The 18,766-nt window shown below is 36.5% G+C and overlaps 1 protein-coding gene across 1 annotated transcript in view; it reads left to right on the top strand.

Moving 5' to 3' along the window:
* The window catches only part of LOC106053413 (pituitary homeobox 2), a 50,892-nt gene extending 41,977 nt beyond the window's left edge, over positions 1 to 8,915 (top strand). Inside the window, exon 4 of the mRNA XM_013208959.2 lies at positions 5,216 to 8,915. Within this exon, the coding sequence (XP_013064413.1) occupies positions 5,216 to 5,758 (543 nt within the window). The 3' untranslated portion in view covers positions 5,759 to 8,915. The remainder of the gene's footprint in view (positions 1 to 5,215) is intronic.
* The last annotated feature ends 9,851 nt before the right edge of the window (positions 8,916 to 18,766 follow it).

The raw sequence follows: 18,766 nt of genomic DNA, 5'->3' as shown, positions 1-18,766 counted from the left end.
TCGTTATTACTAGACTAAAAACAATAATAAAAATTAATATTATTAATTATTATTAACATTACTATTAGACTATTATTATTATTATTCAAAACATAAATTCATAGTCATGCACTGACACTAATAAGATCAATTTTCATAAAAGGGAAATAGGATGTATTGCCATCTCCACCCAATATAATATATATATATATATATATATATAATTCAGGATCTTATCAACTGTATAGTTGCAAATTATTATTTGAACTTTGACACAATTACCATTACTTATTACTAGCTCTACTTCTATATACACATCTATATATTTTGAAGAAAAATAGTGTTATTACTAGACTTATAATAATAATAATTATTATTATTTTATTAAGATTACTATTATTATTATTGAAAACTCTATAGTCATGCGCTGACACTGATAGGATCAATATTTATAGAGGGGAAATAAAAATGTATTGCAACCTCCACCCAATAATATCCATAAAAAATAATTAGATGAAGAAATATAATTACGGATTTTACAACCGCAAAATGTAATGGTATGTTGGCACTATAAAGATTATTATTATTATTATTATTATCATCATGAAATGATTATAAATATGATTTTTAATGAAGTTTAAAAAAAAAATTAAAAGATAAAATGGAGCTGCAAGGTTATATTATTAAATCGTACATTTATATCTCTTTCTACTAATTAATAAAGTTTTAACTTTCTAGACCAGTTGAGAAAAATTGAACAAAGCACAACTCAAATTTTGGCTTAAAAAATCAACTCATTTGGAAATGTGCATCACTGTCGGATGATTATAAATAGTTCGCTATTCTGATGTTTCTGGTGCAAAAAATATTTTATTTCAAAGCCGTTCCCAAAATCCTCTTCTTTTATGTTCTTACGAAACTCTTCAGATTATCTCACGTGTCCTCCGTATCTCTCCATATCGCTTGCCTTCTTTGTATAACCTATCCTATAAGAGGATAAAAAAAAATAAATGGAAACGTCAACAAAGAGGGATCACTGTGTTGTAAATTTATGATGACCACAAAACAAAGGGGCTCCCTGCTTCCGGTTTATATCTATTTGAGACATGGAACATTTGGTTGAAAAAATCGTATTTCTTTCATTGCCTTCAATTCTGTTCTCTTGCGTTTGAAGTTTAAGAATATTGGATATCTTCACGATTAGCTAAGCAATGTCAAGGACACTTAGATAAACGTCACTGTTGCCAATGAAATAAAGCTAAAAATAGAAGAGCTTGCATAATTTAATTTCGCAATGCTAAAGAGTTCATAAAAAAAATTATCATCGACCTTTTAAAAAAAAAAGTCTAGCTTGTGGACATTTCTTCAAGTTTTCACAGCGGATACACCAAGAACACTTTGCTATTTATGGATTTGTCGAAATATATGTATTTAAAACATACCTTTTTTTTTAAAGGCAAAGCTTACATAAGGAAAATAACCACACTTTTCCTACCAAATCTGCCAATACTATATTTATCTCCCTTTTTCTGTATTACATGAAAATAAAATTAATTGTTAAAAACTAATAAGAAGACAACTGCGCAAAGTTTCCACTTGATCCGAGTATGGGAAATGAGTTATGTACAGTTCTCGCACCTGACATGCTGACAGAGTGAGTTGATATAAGCTTTGCAATCATCACTGCCGTTTATATCGCATTCTGTACTAAAGGGACGCTGGGATCCATTTTAGCATAGAGCCACTACAGATTGAGATCCATCGTGTGGATGACGGAGGCTGGTGTTGATCTAATTGAGATTGCAGTGCACCCAGTTTAGTTTTAGCAAACACCGAGGCTGACACGCAGACGATAGATTTTATTTATACATTTATATCAATACTAGCCTCTACCCGTCTCTTATGATATACTCTCTTCCATTTAAAGACCTTATCATCACTCCTTCCAAACAAAATTTTTATTTCCTCTTTCTCTCTCTCTCCCTCTCTCTCTCTGTCTCTCTCTTCTGAGTCGCCCACACATGGAGGAATCAAGATTTCTAACTCAACATATTGAGGTCATCTTTAAATCATTAAAAAACAACCTGACTCCGAAGGGACCTCACCCGACCTCGCGGTGCTCACCGAAGCGCATCCCCCACAGACACGAGCCTGCGAGATTGATGGAGATTCGGAGCTCAGAAAACAGATACTCCCCCCTCCCCTCCCTTCTCTCTCTCCCACCCACCCTCTTCCCCACTCTTCCACTTACACTGATTTTCAAAATATTAAAAACTAAAACCTCTGACTAAAAAACCTACAAAACAAAAAACATGTTTCGAACTTGTCTAATCAACTCTTTTGAACATCCAAATCACAGCTATCATGACAGGAGCGAAATTAGGTTTGATACCTTAGGTATATGAGATTGTTGATAAATGAGAGGGTGTCTTTTAGGGCGTTGGAGGGCGCCGTTTAGAGCGTTGGAGTGAGTGAGGTTTCGAGGGAAGGGGCGCCTCTGTATGACCATGTTTCCCTATCTCTGCTCCATCTAAATGAGTCCTGTTAGGGCCTGGTCAGAGCTTCACCACGCTGTCAATAATAGAATTGGGGAGAAGACAAAATTGGAAACTCGGACAACGGTTCTCAGAGTGTGAGTTTTAGTGACACCTTGACGTCAATTTATGCAACAGATAAAATTGTCTTTACGTTGTTCTTGTGTCAGTATTTTCATACTGCTCATTGAAAACAAAGTCTTGGTCTTTATGTATCTAGTATGTTCTGGGATACAGTGTCGAGGTGGTAGATCTCACGCCTACCCAAGTAGCGTCTTTGGTTCAAATTCTGGGTGGACGAAATAATAAATGGTACTAAGGAGCGTCCTTCACCTTTATCTAAAGGTCACCTGTCGTCTGTTAGCAAAAAGAAAAGAATCGCGCGTGTTTATTAATGTTGGCAGACGAGGTGGCACTTTTGAGACTACACCTATCCCTTAGTGTGTTTGACCGTTGGGGCACCACACAAGATCTGTCAACCGTCTTTCTCCATTCATCTCTGTCCTTTGCCTTGGATATAATTTCATTCACTAACAGGCCTGACCCTTCTTTGATGTGGTCTTCCAATCGCTTACACTGTCCATCTCCACTTCTTATTCCGGGTACACTATACCTAAACAGAATGATTCGATGTTTTGAGAATGGTCTTGTTTTTTTGGAATATGTCATCGGTTAAAAACAATTCTACCGAGTCAGTTTTCTTTCTTTCTTTTCCTAATATCTGTACATGTCAAAAGAAAACTATTTTCTGCAGAATGCAACCAATAATGCGCGGTGGCTGTGCGGTAAAGCGCTTGGCTTCCGAACCGTGGTCCGGGGATCGAATACTGGTGAAGACTGGGATTTTAATTACGGGATCTTCGGGCGCCTCTGAGTCTAATGGGTTTCTGACATTGGTTGGGGAAAAGTAAAGGCGGTTGGTCGTTGTGCTGGCCACAAGACACCCTGGTTAATGGCAGGTCACAGAAACAGATGCCATTTACATTATCTGCCCTATTACAAGGTATAATAGGGGGTTTTACTTACCCTTTTTACTACCAATATTAAATTAAATGTTACGAACCTTAGGCCACTGCAATCTATGCTACCGCAGTGGGCTCTAAACTTTTATAGGTCTCGCGCTAATTCTAGGCTTAAATTACTAAATTAAACCATTATAACTTATACATAATTACAGGGTTTCCGCGTCTTCTTGATTTTTCAGGGCCTCATGGAAATCTCCTGAAATTATAAAATCTCCTGAAAAGTAGACAAAAATGGAATTTTGGGGCTTCAATCGTAAGCACGATTAAGCTAAAAGGCATTGTCAGCTTTCATTTCGTAAAATTTTTTTGCAAAGACGAATGTCTTATCCCTACCCAGACTGGCCTCCGCGCAATCCGTTTCGCATAGGGCCCGGCAAATGTTGGGGCCGGCCCTGGGTATAGTTTACTATTCCATCATTTGCATTTACATAATTGTACTTTCTCTATGATATAAGTCTCTTTAACATATAGTGTCCTGTAAGTAAAATCTAGTGGTCTTGTGTTTACAACACACGTTTAGATGACCCTGTCTTTCTATATTGATCTGAGGTGTCTGAGCATGTGTGTGATGCTTTCAATATTCCTCATCCTGTTTTGTTTTTTTTATTGTGTGTAATAGTCGCTGACTCTTTTATTGTTGTCGCTACAATAGTTAAACAAAAGGTTATATTTAATTAACTCCCCTGCAGGATAACCTGAGTCTAACTGCCTGGGATAACCCTCTGTTGTAACTTTAAATAGAAATCGATATATCGAGCCGTCTTTTGTTGAAGAGCTTATATTTTGCAGTGTTGTTTTTTTTTTATACCCGTCTTTTGTTTGTGACTTCTTGTAGAGAGGAATATTTAATGGGAAGAGGTGTTGCAAATGTAATCCTTTAAGGAGTGCTAGGCTTTTTTCGAAGACTCGATATGACGAGACTGACTGTTGGATTCTATATCTTGAGTTTAAAATAATTTAAAGGACTATACCATACGCTATATCTGTGGACAGCTCAAGGCTCATATGCAATTCTTCTGTGTTCATACTATTAAGTTGGATGGTTTAGATAACCAGCCGTATATCTGAGCGGAGAAAAGGGGGGGGGGGCTGCTGTGTGGGCGACATCTTTCCGACCATAGACAATGCCCAGGCAATCATTTCGCTTGTTCGAGATGAACCATAGTCGTTCTACGACTGAAGGAGGCCAATAATCTGAAATGAAATGCGTAATGTGGTTTTGGATTAGACAGCTCTGCATATAGTTTATCTTCTATATTGAGGGTTTTGGGGGCCAGTGCTTTGTTCGGGCCTCTCGATAAAGATTGCAGCTTTGAAGGACGTGCTCGGCATTTTCTAGTGACATCAGCATTCGGAACATGTGCTAACTCATTCTGTTATATCCGGTTCGAAGATGAAAATTTATACATTGTTATTATTATATGCTATTAAGTGAATCTTCGGCACTTCGGAACATTATTTATTTCAATGTAGTCTATATACATAAAAAAGAATTAATCTTCTATTAGAACTAGATGTATAGATTAAACCTTGTAAATATTTAAATTTTCTTTACAATAATGTGGACATATATTGTTTGTGAAGGATCTAAAACATTAATGAAACATTTAAATACATTAAAATCAACAAAAACTTTTAGTATTAATTTATTAATTTCGTATTTTGTTTTCCTTCCAGGTTTGGTTTAAAAATAGACGAGCGAAGTGGCGCAAGCGGGAAAGAAACATGGAAACATTTAAGACCGGATTTGGCCCACAGTTCAACGGTTTGATGCAGCCTCCTTTCGATGACGGCCTGTACACCGGGTACCCTTACCAGAACTGGGCCGCCAAGGTGCCGTCTCCGCTCAGCTCCAAAACCTTCCCGTGGGGCTTAAACATGAATATGAACAGCTCTGTGAACCCCCACCTCTCTTCTGTGGTCTCCACGCAGTCCCTCGGAGGTTTCTCTTCCTCCCCGGGGCCCATCAGCAGCATCAACTCGTCCATGATGGGCTCGGGCAGCGTCCCCGGGAGCATGAACTCTCCGGGGGCCCCGTGCCCTTACGGGCCACCAGCCCCGCCTTACATCTACAACAGAGACCAGTGCACGAACAGCATCGCGGCGCTGAGGTTGAAGGCCAAGGCTCACTCTTCCCCGTTCTACCCCTCGATGCCGTCTCGACAGCCCACGCTGTCCGCCTGCCAGTACGCCACAGTGGGCAACAGCGCGGCGGTATGACATGCCCCTCAGCCCTATCCTTCCCCGGCACACACCACCTACCCCGTGTCGTCCTCGGCACTCACAGCCCACGAAGAGTCCAGCAGCAGCATCTCCAAGCTCTCAGACCCGCTGAGCTTAAGCCGAGAGCTGAGCTTTCTGTAAACTCAAAAGTGCACACCAAACGCTGTAACATGTGAACATCCACAATGCAGTAGCTGAAGTGTCAGATCATGCCCAAACACTGCCACGTAACCACACCTTGAAACATAAATTCGGCTTCTTTATTCAAAACAACACAAAGAAATATAAAACTTGGCTAATGCTTGAATGAATACAAGTTAACAATACAACGTTCTTTTCTGGGTTTTTTCAAAGTCTAACTTTTAAGTTTTTTCTGTATAATTCAAAGGCATTTAAACATGAGGCGGGGATTACAGTAGCATTTGATTACAGTCACATTTTTAAAAAATCTAGTTCAGACATTTTAGTCTAAGTTGAAGTGTCGATATGACTACTTAGGGCTCTAATATCAGTCTGTTGAACATCACTACAATCCTACATGACAAAGTGAAATAAATCCGAAATGAAATATAGGTCTTCTTGAACTCAATAAACTGCATGACTTAAAGGAAATATATTTTTTTTAAGTATAAATAGTGAGCTCCACATATTTTATATGTAATGTTAAGTCATGATACAACGTTCGCTAGTGTATTCTTTAGGCCAGGAAGTTGAAATTAAAAATATCGCGACCATAACTGCCAAAAGCTTGAAAGTTTTCAGCGCTCCATTAAAGGAAACGCGCGCACACAAAGAAGAAATGAAGAAATGTTAGTTGCTGGAATCTGCTGTGAAGTCAGTTGTCAATTTAACAAACGGATGGATGAAGCAAAAAACATCATAGAAAAAAAATGAGTAAATGTTGAAATCAATAATGAATTGTTAGCATCTGAAATAAACAAAATACTAAGGAGAGGTCAGTATCGACAGATAGTTTTATGACCAAACAACTTAGCCATTTCTTTAAAATCGTCATTTAGTTTAGATAATATCTACAATATACATGCGTTATGATCAAAAGTAGACCTTGCTATCGAAATTTTGAGATATTCGTATTGAGATTTGTCAATAGTTTCATCTACCAATACCTCGGGAGTATCTTTAAAAATAAATTTTTTCTGTAAGAACTTATATTAGTAAACTTTATTTTTTTTTATTATTGAACTCTAAATCAAGCGAATGAATAAGTAAAGTAGCAGTGAAAAAAAATTTGGAAACAAAACAATAGTCTGCAAGTCTAAAGCAACTTGAGAAAGGTTAGGACCACTTTGAATATAATATTCACTAATATTCAAACACAACAAAACCAAACCACTCCCGGGCATTTGATCTGAACACTTTCACACTGCACTGTCGTGGCTTCAACTGGAGTTTAAACTCTTAAACTCTTGTGAGCTTACGACCAATTTTTTCGACCTGAAGGATAGGGTAATGAGGTATATAAAGACTTCTAAAACAATTAAACAAACTGAACAATGTTTGTACAAACAAACTAATAATGAACCTTAACAAACTTTGAAACTGTGTTTATCCACGCTCTGTGTACATATCATTGTGAATGTTTCATGCTTTGAAAGTCAATATTTCTCGGATACAAATGTCGCTTACAAGACGCATTGATTGTCTTTGGGATCTGAAGCCGTTTTGGAGATGTGTTGAGACGGCCACTTGTATCTCGACACCTGTGCTTGAGAAGAGCCGTGTGGACTCTATCGCAGCTGTCCTTTATTGGCAAAAAAAACACATTTCTGAGATCCAATCATATCAATATTGCTGTTCACTATATGTTATTGTATGTTTCTTATCCTCAATCGTACTGTATTCCCTCAGTGAGAGTTCCTAATGTCTATTAATTATAACAACTATTTTGACCTTCTTTTAACATGAAGTTCTGGAAATTTGATTTAATAGATATTTAACCCGATTCAATTACTATTGTATTTTTGATATTGATATAACAAATTGTTTAGAAACCTTTTAAGAACCCTTTTTTATGATAAAAATAAGATAAGATTATTAATCAATTCTTATACAGAGTCCTAATATATAGAATGTGATCTGAAGCCTCTTTGAATATTTGTTTTGCCACCTCTTATAAATATGTTTACATTTGAACCTGATGGGACGATCTCGTTTTGTTTCATGTAATTAACAATGTCAAAATTTTTAGTCTTTGAGTTTGAATTGCTGCTTGTCTGTGTAGTGTGATAGACGGTCTGGACTGTCGTCTCGGTAGTCCCGGGTTCAAACCCTGTCCGCTGGCATTACTCGCCGTCCTGCGAGGGGTTTAGTCTAGAAAGAAATATGATGTTGTTAACTTCAATTCTGAAGGAATATCCGAAACATACAAAACCTTGAAATCTCTGAATTGTTTTTGAAATGGCATTCACCCTTTTTAGGAGCAGTGGTTGAATGGTAAAGCGCTTGACTTCTAAATCGAGGGTCCCGTGTTCGAATCCTGGAATTTTCAATTTCGGAATCTTTGGGGCGCCTCTGAGTCCACCCAGCTCTAATGGGTACCTGACATTAGTTGGGGAAAAGTAAAGTCGGTTGGTCGTTGTGCTGGCCACATGACACCCTCGTTAACCGTGGGCCGCAGATACAGATTACCTTTATATCAACTGCTCCATAGATCGCATTGGGTGGGGGGGGGACATTTATCCTTTTTATTTAAACCCTTTTAGAATTTTTTGAAAAGTGTTTTTTTTTTTAATTAATTGAACTTCGCCTTCAACACACTGATATTGAACATAATATAAAATACTTTCAGAATGATGAAATCGTGGAGTGAAAATATTTTTTTTGTCTCTAGACAGTGTTTTTACAACATACAACTTATTATGCATGTTTTGTACATTAGAAACCAACAAATTCCCAGTCAAATTTTGTAAACCATTTTTAAATCTAGCTTTATAAAAAAAAAGGGTGAGGTAATTCGAGAAGCATATTTGAGGGTAGAGAGATATATAATACAGGTAACATATCAATATCTAAAGGAAATCAAAACTAAATTTTGTTTAACTTTAAAGTTCATAGTTCAAGAATGAGAAAGTTCATGTATGGAGTATTAGTCACAACTATATTGAAACCTATACACTAACGAACAAAACAAAAAGGGTACAAGTGTTAGCTATGCCATTGCCACTAGCCTATCATAACAATCCCAGCTTTCGTTCCCAGAGTTCAACAGTAACATATTGCTTATGTGTGTGTGCAAGTACTTCCCCCCTCCCCTCCTCGCTGTGTTCCCGCAGTCTCTGATCATTCAATGATCCTATTGCCATACATTAAATGTTGCCATGGAAACATTCTGTACATATGTAAACAATTTTTTTTCTCTCTCTCTCTCTCTCTCTTCCTTTTGAGATATAACAGTGATTAAATTAATATGACTTTAACTCATTAAAACTATTTTAAAAAATCGTTTTTGTCTATTGTATTTTCATTTGAATGATTTGATTGTATACACTAATGAATACGATTGTGTTTGTTTTTTTTTGTTTCATTGAACCAAGACCATGATCAAGACATAGCAGAAAATGAAATAAAAGAAACGTTGGTTTATTCTCTTTGACTTTGTTCATGTGTGAATTATACAGCAAGTCATGTAGTTTATTTACTATTTTACAAATGTTATGTCAACTCACATTGTCTGTCTGTCTGTCTGTCTGTCGGGTAAAAAGTTTGTACAAGTTATTTCTCACAAACCCAATCTTGGATCAAGTTGAAATTTTGCCCTACTATTTACCTGACAACATCTCTTTCTTTCACAACTGGTTTAGACAAAGTGATAGGATCATAGCGCATTCAGGAAGCTAAAAGCTAAAAAAAACCAGTAAAAATATTTCTTATCGCACAGATTTATTATGTCTAGGTCTATAGTGTTACAAAATAAATTACAGATCAAAACTAATTGATACAATCACACTTAATATAATATAAGCTTTGATTTAAAAAAAAATAAATTTTGTTTTGTTTTTCTCATTATTTATTCAACTCTTAACTGACAATTTAAAAATAAAACCAAACATTTGAACTTGAAAATTGTTTGATAAAACTTAAACAAGAAGAAAAACGTGTAGGCATTGCAGACGACCAACAATAAGAGACTTGTTCCCAGGACTTGAACTAGAGCTGAATAACTCTTCACGGAGATCTTGGCTGCTCTCACTGTGTCGCAGACCAAAGCATTCCATGAGATGAACTACTTGTCATTCCCTTCACGTTTTAAGATACGAGACTCCTGTATTTTCATATGCTTGATACTGAGCAAGATCTTATGGTCATTTGTATTTCATTTATATTTTATTTAATATTTTATTCGAAAGAAAAAAAGAAATATTTCATGTTTGTCAGAATATAGAATTAAATTACTGTAGTGACAGCTGAGGCCCAGGGGTGTTTCTTTGACATTTAGCTATAAGTTTATTTATATACAATTAAATTATAAGAAACTTAAATATACCCTATAAAAAGCAATATGAATTAGTTCAAACAGATATTTAAAAAAAATGTCTACTTGAATAGAGAACAGAATAAGACATAGAATCTATGTATTCAACTTAATATCCAAAAATTTGTCTTTGGTGATATAGTAGCTCAATGATCTTCTGGAAGTCTACGGCTGTACATGTGGTTCAACTCATCAACTGCCTCTCACGCTACAATCTCTGGTTCCTCACTTCTTGACTCATACCAACTCTCTCTCTCTCTCTATCTTCTCGACCATACTGTCATAGTGCAAGTACAGGGTTTCAAGCCACACTGACAATAAAACAATAATATTGTAACAATCCATATAGTCTTGCTCTAACGGTTAAACAATATCCTCCACAATTACATCAATGTAAGACAAAAAAATACAGTGAACTTACCCACTAAAAGTGGACAAGGGCTACCTCCAATCTATACACACATTACACACTGGTCATGAGAAGTCATTCACAACAGAGGTCAATTGGAGTCATCCAGACAAACAGTCATAATAAACCTACTCAAACAGAAATACGTATGCAGATCCTGACAATGCTCTAATACAACAGATGAATAAGAGTCTAAGAACATGTCTTGAATAGGTCTTTGAAAGAATGCATAGTGAAAAGGTCAATACATATATAGATAACGTTTAAAAAATATATATGCATTTATTTTTATAAGTCTAAAGAATTCTTTAGGAAAAGTTTAAATAGTCCGAAAAAAACAACGAACTGGCCTATAGTTTTGTGGTCTATTGAAAACCAGTTCGTCTCCTCATCACTTCATGTATTTATTCCTTAACGTTGCTATGTTCAAATGAACACCCAGTTTCTTAATTCAAAAGCTCATTGTCTTTCAACATGTCCTGTGTATGTCCTATTTAGAACGATGTCCTTTTGATTTGGAAATGTGGATAGCGTCAAAAGCTTTTCAATATTAATATTTAAAATTAGTTTGTTTATTACTAACCTTGTGGATTGGATTTATATTTATGTCAAACCTAGCTAATGTTCCTTTCAAGTTTTTCTATTTCGCCACGAAAATAAAAGTAGTCTTGAAAAAAACGGGTTTACATGCATATCAGATATACAATACTATGGAAACGGGTTTACCCGATTGGTTAAAAGCTCATTTAACCCTTAAAAAGCGTGTGGTAGTTTAACCACTAAACATCAGAATTGTAATTCCCTTTTCTATGCACTCGCTGTAAAACAGCTTAGCACTTTAAGGGTAAATAGAGATAAATTTAGCCATTAAAATGAAAGAAGCGCGAGATGAATGTGATATAAAATACAATTAAAACGGGTTTTCCCGATTTATTAAAACGAATGGGATTATAAAGTACGTCAGAACGTTTAAATTCGCAGATATATGGAAGGAATTTATATCAGAATGCTTTTGAAACACAAAATTGAAGGTTAATTTTATTAAATAATGAAATCCGTAGACTATATTTTGTATTCTCATGTGTCAAAGTAAAAAACTATCTGTGCAAAGTGTAGTTTCTAAAATTACATCTAGATCCTTTCGATCTTGTCTCATGTAAACATGGTCTAGATCCATGAAATTGCAAGCACGGTACATTTATTGCCAAATGAATGTCTCATTTCAGTTGCTAAAAAAAAAGAGCAAATCATTTGCAAGAAACGCATTAATATATTCCCTTTATAATAATGTAAAATTATTTAAACCATATAACCATGTGACCACGCCTCTGAGCCCACCCATCTCTAATGGGTGCCTGACATTAGTTAGGGAAAAAGAAAGGGCGTTGGTCGTTGTGCTGGCACTCTTGTGAACCGTGGGCCACAGAAACTGATGAACTTTATATCATCTGCCCCATAGATCGTAAGGTTTAAAAGGGGAACTTTACTGAAACATGTCTCAAACACAAGGCAAGAAGAAAAAAGAAAACAAAAAAAAAAACACTACTTCTCCTTTGGAAACGTCTACACTCTTCTCTTTACGACATTTCACTACCTTACTTTTTTCACTACCTTACTTTTTTCACTAACTTACCATCTAGATACCTATCTTACTTACCATATCACTCTCTTACTTTTTTCAATACATCTAAATCCTTATACTTCACTTTCTACCACCATAAGATATCAACACCTCACATTCTCACTACCTTACTTTCTCACTTGATCAACCTCTCACAACCTTTCCGATCACCCCACTTATTGACAACCTGACGTTTTCACTTTCTTGAGATCTCACTGCCGGTACCTCGCTCTCTTTACTAACTCACTTTCTTATTACCTCACTATCTAATTACTTCACAATTTCATGTCCTTTTTCTAGTTCATCGAAGAACACATTTATTTTTCTTATGCAAATGCATCATACCTATAAATAAACTGTTTTATTAGACATACATATTTTTACACCTTTGCCTTTCCTTTTCGCAATAGCATGCTATAAATAAAACCTAAATCTAAAATTATTGTGTATCATGATTTAGCAACAAAAATGTAAACCTGCAAGCCAGCTGAATTTTTTTTTCTCTGCTATTTAGGTTATGGTTTTACGCCTGAAGAAAAAAAAAGGTTTCTCTTTGATGTGGCGTAGACGTATTAAAATAATGACGAGTTTTGACGTCTTAAAATAAAAAGGTCCAAAGTGATTTGGGTTCAAATGTTCCTCTTCTGTGACGAATGGGAGGAGATGTAACTCCAAGGCATAGATCTACTTCAATTCGTTTGTGCAAATGGCCTGGGTTCGTTCCTTGTTGTTGTCTTTTTTTTTCTTTCTACATGATTGTTACGTGTCAATATGTTGTGTATATAAAAATAAAGACAGAAAAAAAGAGAGAAGGAGAGTAAGAAGAAAAAGAAAGAAAAAGAGCAAAAAAGAGAAAAAAAGAAAAACTGAGAGAAAGAGAAAAAAAAGAAAAAAAAAGGAAAAAAAAGGTGAAAGAGATATAAATATTAAAATGAGAGGGAAATCAAGAAAAATAAAAAGAAGAAAGAAAATAAAAGAACAGAAGAAAGAAAATCGGAAAGAAATGAAAACGAAAGAGGGAGAAAGGAAAGAAAGAGTGCAATAGAACGAAAGAAAAAGAGATATAAAAACTGAAGAAATAAATGAGTTAAAAAGATATAGAGAAGACAAAAAGAGAATTAAGGCAAAGAAAGAAAAAAAGATAAGAAAAAAAATAGAAAGGGAAATACTAATGAGATAGACAATAATCATTACAATTGGTAATTTTATTGCTAGCAGTCAAAATCAAATTTTGTGTCAAGGTTAGAGGTCAAGGTCTTCTAATGTTATGCACTGGAAAGATGAAATAAGAGATAGTGGCGACACCAAGTGACGATTTATTACATAATTCATCAAAGCTCCTATGACGTTCAATAAACTAAGATTAAATCTCTTTTCTTCTTTTACTGTTAAAATTCGTTTAAAAATAAAAAGTAGTGGAGTTTTGTTACAAGATCTAGATAGTTCTTCTTTGGCATGTTCTTTAGCAGCAATGCCTCTGCATGTAGAAATAGGGCTCTCAAAAACTGGTATTTGGGGTTCTACCAGAGGCGGCCTTAGAGGGTGATGAGTGGGGCAATCGCCCCGGGCCCCGTGGATTTGGGGGAGGGGGAGGGTGGTGCGATAAAGAGAATCTTTTAAATATTTTACTCTGTTATCCCTCATCTTCATCTATCCTTAGCTCCATCATTCATTAGTTCCATCATTCCTTAGCTTCATCTTCCTTCCTTAGCTCCATCATTCGTTATCTCCATCATTCCTTAGCTCCATCAGTTCCATAGTTCCATTATTCTATAGCTCCATAATTCCTTAGCTCCATCTTTCTTTAGCTCCATCATTCCTAAGATCTATCATTCTTTAGCTCCATCATTCTTTAGCTTTATCATTCCTTAGCTTTATCATTCCTTAGCTCCATCATTCCTTAGCTCCATCATTCTTTAGCTGCATCATTCTTTAGCTCCATCATTCCTTAGCTCCATCATTCCTTAGCTCCATCATTCTTTAGCTCCATCATTCATAAGCTCCATCATCCATAGAACATGTAGAAGTACTATATACTTACTCTGTCTTCTAGGATGTTTGAAAACTGTAGCAATTTACCTAGGAGATCCAGACACCCTGTGTGTTTACATTCGTTACAGCAACAAGGAATTCATAAAAAATCTTATCATTAAATTAAGACATTTTCTACAAAGACACTAAGAGACAGATATGGACTAACATTGGCGTTGTGGTCTGGCGGTTAATCGAGTTCGAATCCCGGTGACGATAGAGCAGTGAAGGGTATCTAGGGGTGGGGAGAAAGAGAGGGAGAAGGGAGAAAGCTGAAGGAAATTTAAAAAAAAATTATCAGCAGCCCACCCTGTGTGACATATCCAGCACCCAACTGCGTTCGCTGTCATGATCTTTGTCAAAGATGACATCTCTACATGTCATTTCTCGACAGTGACATTGTCAATAACAAGACCCAGGGGACATCCATTTGTGAAATTATTTCAGTTCCCAGTCTTGCAAACTAATTTTGAATATTAATAATAATAGTCTGCGAGTTGGAAGATTAACGAGGAGTGCAGTGTTTCACGTGGCAACGCAGCCCCCAGCTGCGACCTACTTATTCAGCCACAACCAACGCAGACATAACCATTGTCCTCCGGTGGTCGATTTAGATTCTCTTTTCCACATCTGTCCTCGTCAGTGGATTTTCTTTTGGTCTCAAATGTTTTAGTGTTAATATTAGACCACTACAATAAAGACAACCATGTTTCATCTAATTCTAACTTGCACAGGACAATGAAAAAATTTGGAGAAAACATTGCAAAACTTGGATCAGATCTCCAACATAGTAGAGCACTATGACATTATGTTACTAGTCTAACTCTGGCTCTACTACGGAAACTTTAGATACATTTATTTATTTGTCGATTTTGTCGATTTTTTAAATTATTGACGGGCAGGTATTTAATAAATTGTATTTTTTCGATGTTTTATTTCATTTGGGGGCCACCATATTCACTTCGTCTATGGCCGATCCAAGGCCGGCCCTGTTTGTAGAGCTTTATACATCCTATAAACTATAATATCCCTACACAGAGAGACTACCTGTACATATGTACAGTTCGAAATTGTTTAAAACTAAATTTTAAAATCCACCGGGCCCCTATTGGAGGCCCTCGAATGAATGTCTTTAAATTGTTTTTTCATTAAATATTAAAAATTAAGCCATTATCTCATGTCATGATGCCGAATGTCAAAATACAGGGGCCACTAAAGAGGCCAAGCCCCCCCCCCCTCCCCAGGGCCAGCAAATCCCAAGCTAAGTCACAGCTCAATGGCGTTCTTGCGTCTCGATAGACCATATTTTCCCTTTTGCAACTTCTTTTGTGAAGACCTATCCTATCTATATTTCTGCGTTCACGGGTTGGACATTTGTAATATATATAGTATATATATATATATCGCGTTAAGGCAGGGTTTCTCAAACTTTTACTAGTGACACTTCCTAGATTTAAAAAAAAACATTCGCCCTACTCCCTTACTCTGCTAGAGAGGTGGGGGCGTGGGGTAGGGCTCACCAAGCGTTTATTAGCATTCTGAGTAAGGAAAAATTCCTTCTCCTGACCCTATTTGTCTTAGAAGAGGGAGTGGAATTAAAGATAAATCAAGAAGCGTTGGAAGTGGCGCTACATACAGTTTAATAGATGATCGAGGCAGCAGAGCAAGTACATGAGCAATCGTCGTAAGATGGTCCTAGAGTTCAGCAAGACGGCTTGTAGTGGTCCTGTTTTGTTCACGCAAAAGGCGTCATCAGAACAATGGTAAGTCACCATTCTGGAATCGCAATGGTGAAAACTTATTGAAATGTCTTCTTTAAAGGAACGCTTTGAATCGATCTTGTTACAAACGTCGTGAAAACAATAAGAAAGTCCTTCTTAGGGGGTGAAATGACGTCACTTAATTTAATATTTTAATTCAACTTTGGGAAGAGAATATGGAGGAATAGACGGCCCTGTTAAATGAAATAGACTCAAATTTAACACAAGACGGTGAGAAATGGTGAGATGCAGTCGACAGATCATGTGTGATACCCGACGGTCCAATAAGTCTATAGCCCACTAAGGAAGGGGTACTCAAACTTTTGCTGTTCAGGGACCCCTTTATATCAGCAGACCCCCAAAGCAGACTGATTTGTCTGGCCGAATTGCATATTTTTAAAGCCGGTGGCATATTTAAAGCCTCCACTACAGTGCGTGCTATCCTGCGCTATTCGCAATGCAGTAAAGGAGGCACGTATGGATTATTATTCAAATTATCCGATCAGATAAACTAGCGTTTAACCGTCTCTTGTCATCTCGCGGACCCATGGGAGTACGTGTACCACAGTTTGAGAACCATTGGACTAAGAACAGGTGAAGGTGATAGTGAATAATGCGGTATTATATCATTAATACTTAAATATGGATTTATATTAACAATGTTAATTGAAAAGATTTTGAGAAACGCCAGGTTTAGGCTGAATGTTTTTTTTTTCTGTGTTTTTTTTTTTTCAAGAATGACTTCCAAGCAAAATTTCTTGATTTGTCCTTGACATAGTGGTAATTTACTTCGCTGTCTCTGCGGCACCAGTAGCCCCTCTGTTGATTATAATTGTAGTCTACATTAATTCTCTTTTTAATGTTATCGTTTCAGGTGTAAGACGTCTTGAATAGGTCAACAGCCTACGGGGAAATCATTTTGTTTTAACCTCCTCGCGAGTCCACTGCCTCTAGGGGGACACCTCTGAAGTGACAGACAGACAGACATCCAGACGGACATGTGGACATAATTATTATAAATATAAATTTTATGTATAATGTATTTCCAAATGCCTCAGTTACCTTTGGGCAACACCAGGTAAAGTCAAACTTACTGTTCGTTTGGATACTGTGGATTTATATGTTCTTGCTAAAGCAATCTTTCAATCTTTCTTTTCTTCATTCTTTCTTTTCTTTCTTTCATTTCTTTCTTTCTTTTCTTTCTTTTTTCTCTATAAAATTAAAAAAATGACTTTGCAACGAATGATAAAGAAATACATAAGCCTTTAATTTATATCGGAGGACACAAATGACCTAACAACCTACAACCAAAAAACAAATGAACTAGCAACTTATGGCTTACCAACACATAAGCAAATAAATAAATAACCTAACAACGTATAACCAGAGTAATAAATAACCTATTAACCTACAACCAAAGAAACAAATCTTCAACTAATGTAAAAAGCCACAAAGCAATGACGGTTAAGAACTCGTGGGCGCTAATCACGCAAAAACCGAAACATATCTACCCCAAGCAGAGACACACACGCACACTTGCACTTGACCTATCTGACCTAATGACAAGACACAATTAGAAATAATTAATAATTAGAAATAGAACACTAAATGTGTTTGAAATACTAACAAATAGGGTTTGAGAGAAGAGTGAACTTAAGAAGGGGTGGGGGGGGGGGCGGTATGGACTCAGCGAACAACACAAAAAAAAACTGTTCAATACACTGTGACATCATGCCAGAGACAAAGCTGCCACACGCCAGACGATGACATGTCATTGTCACAAAGGATCAGTCCAATTTTAATTGAGCCAATTTATTTATGAGTCGAAAGACAGCAGACGACACGTGACTAGAAATTTTAGACATTCATTGGAGTCTTTTGTTTATAATTGTCACTTTTTTTTTTTTTTGTCTTCTTGCATTGCGGTCTTTTCATTAAGAAGCTAGCAGAAGACAGCATCAAAAAATGTAATGTGTCTCACACAGTAGACTTTGAGGATGGCAGATAGTTATAGAAGAAACAAGTTAGATCTCTTTGTGGTGACCCAACTGTGCAACAAAGTAGTGGACAGGTAAAAGGTTATGATATTGGACTTTTCATTAATCTAGTCGAGTATTCAAATAAAACTTTTGCCCAGGACGTACGTTTTTTTTTGCCAGCTTGGACGAGTGTTATATTAAACTCATTTCTTGAGTTGTTTGGAAATCTGCCTGCTTCTAATAGCACATTGCGTCTTGTTCTTCGTTCTCACATTACAAGTCGGAGGGTTCAGATCAGTAATCCTTTATCTGAGTTGTACCGCGCAGTGGTTTCCAGATCAGGAAGTTCAGATCTGTAATCCTATATATGAGATGTACCGCGCAGTGGTTTCCAGATCAGGCAGTTCTCCGTATTGTTTTTTTTTTTAGGAAGGTTTTGGGGCCAGAGTCTTGTTCGGGCCTCTCGATAAAGTATGCAGCTTTGAAGGACATGGTCAGCATTCTCTGCTGATTCTCCACAATGGCAGGTTTCGTTAGTCCCGACTTTTAGCTTCCGGAACATATTTTGTCTCATTCCATCGTGTCTGGTTATGAGTCGAAAAATTATGCGTCGGACATGTCACATGACTTGAACGTTAACCTCTCCCCCCTCCCGCCCTAAAAAAAAAAGAAAAAAAGGATGTCTCTGAAACATAGAAACAGGTTTTAAATCA

This window comes from Biomphalaria glabrata, chromosome 2 (assembly GCF_947242115.1).
Source record: "Biomphalaria glabrata chromosome 2, xgBioGlab47.1, whole genome shotgun sequence".
NCBI lineage: Eukaryota > Metazoa > Mollusca > Gastropoda > Planorbidae > Biomphalaria > Biomphalaria glabrata.
Note: the sequence above shows the minus strand (reverse complement) of the source record. Positions and strands in the feature narration are given on the sequence as shown.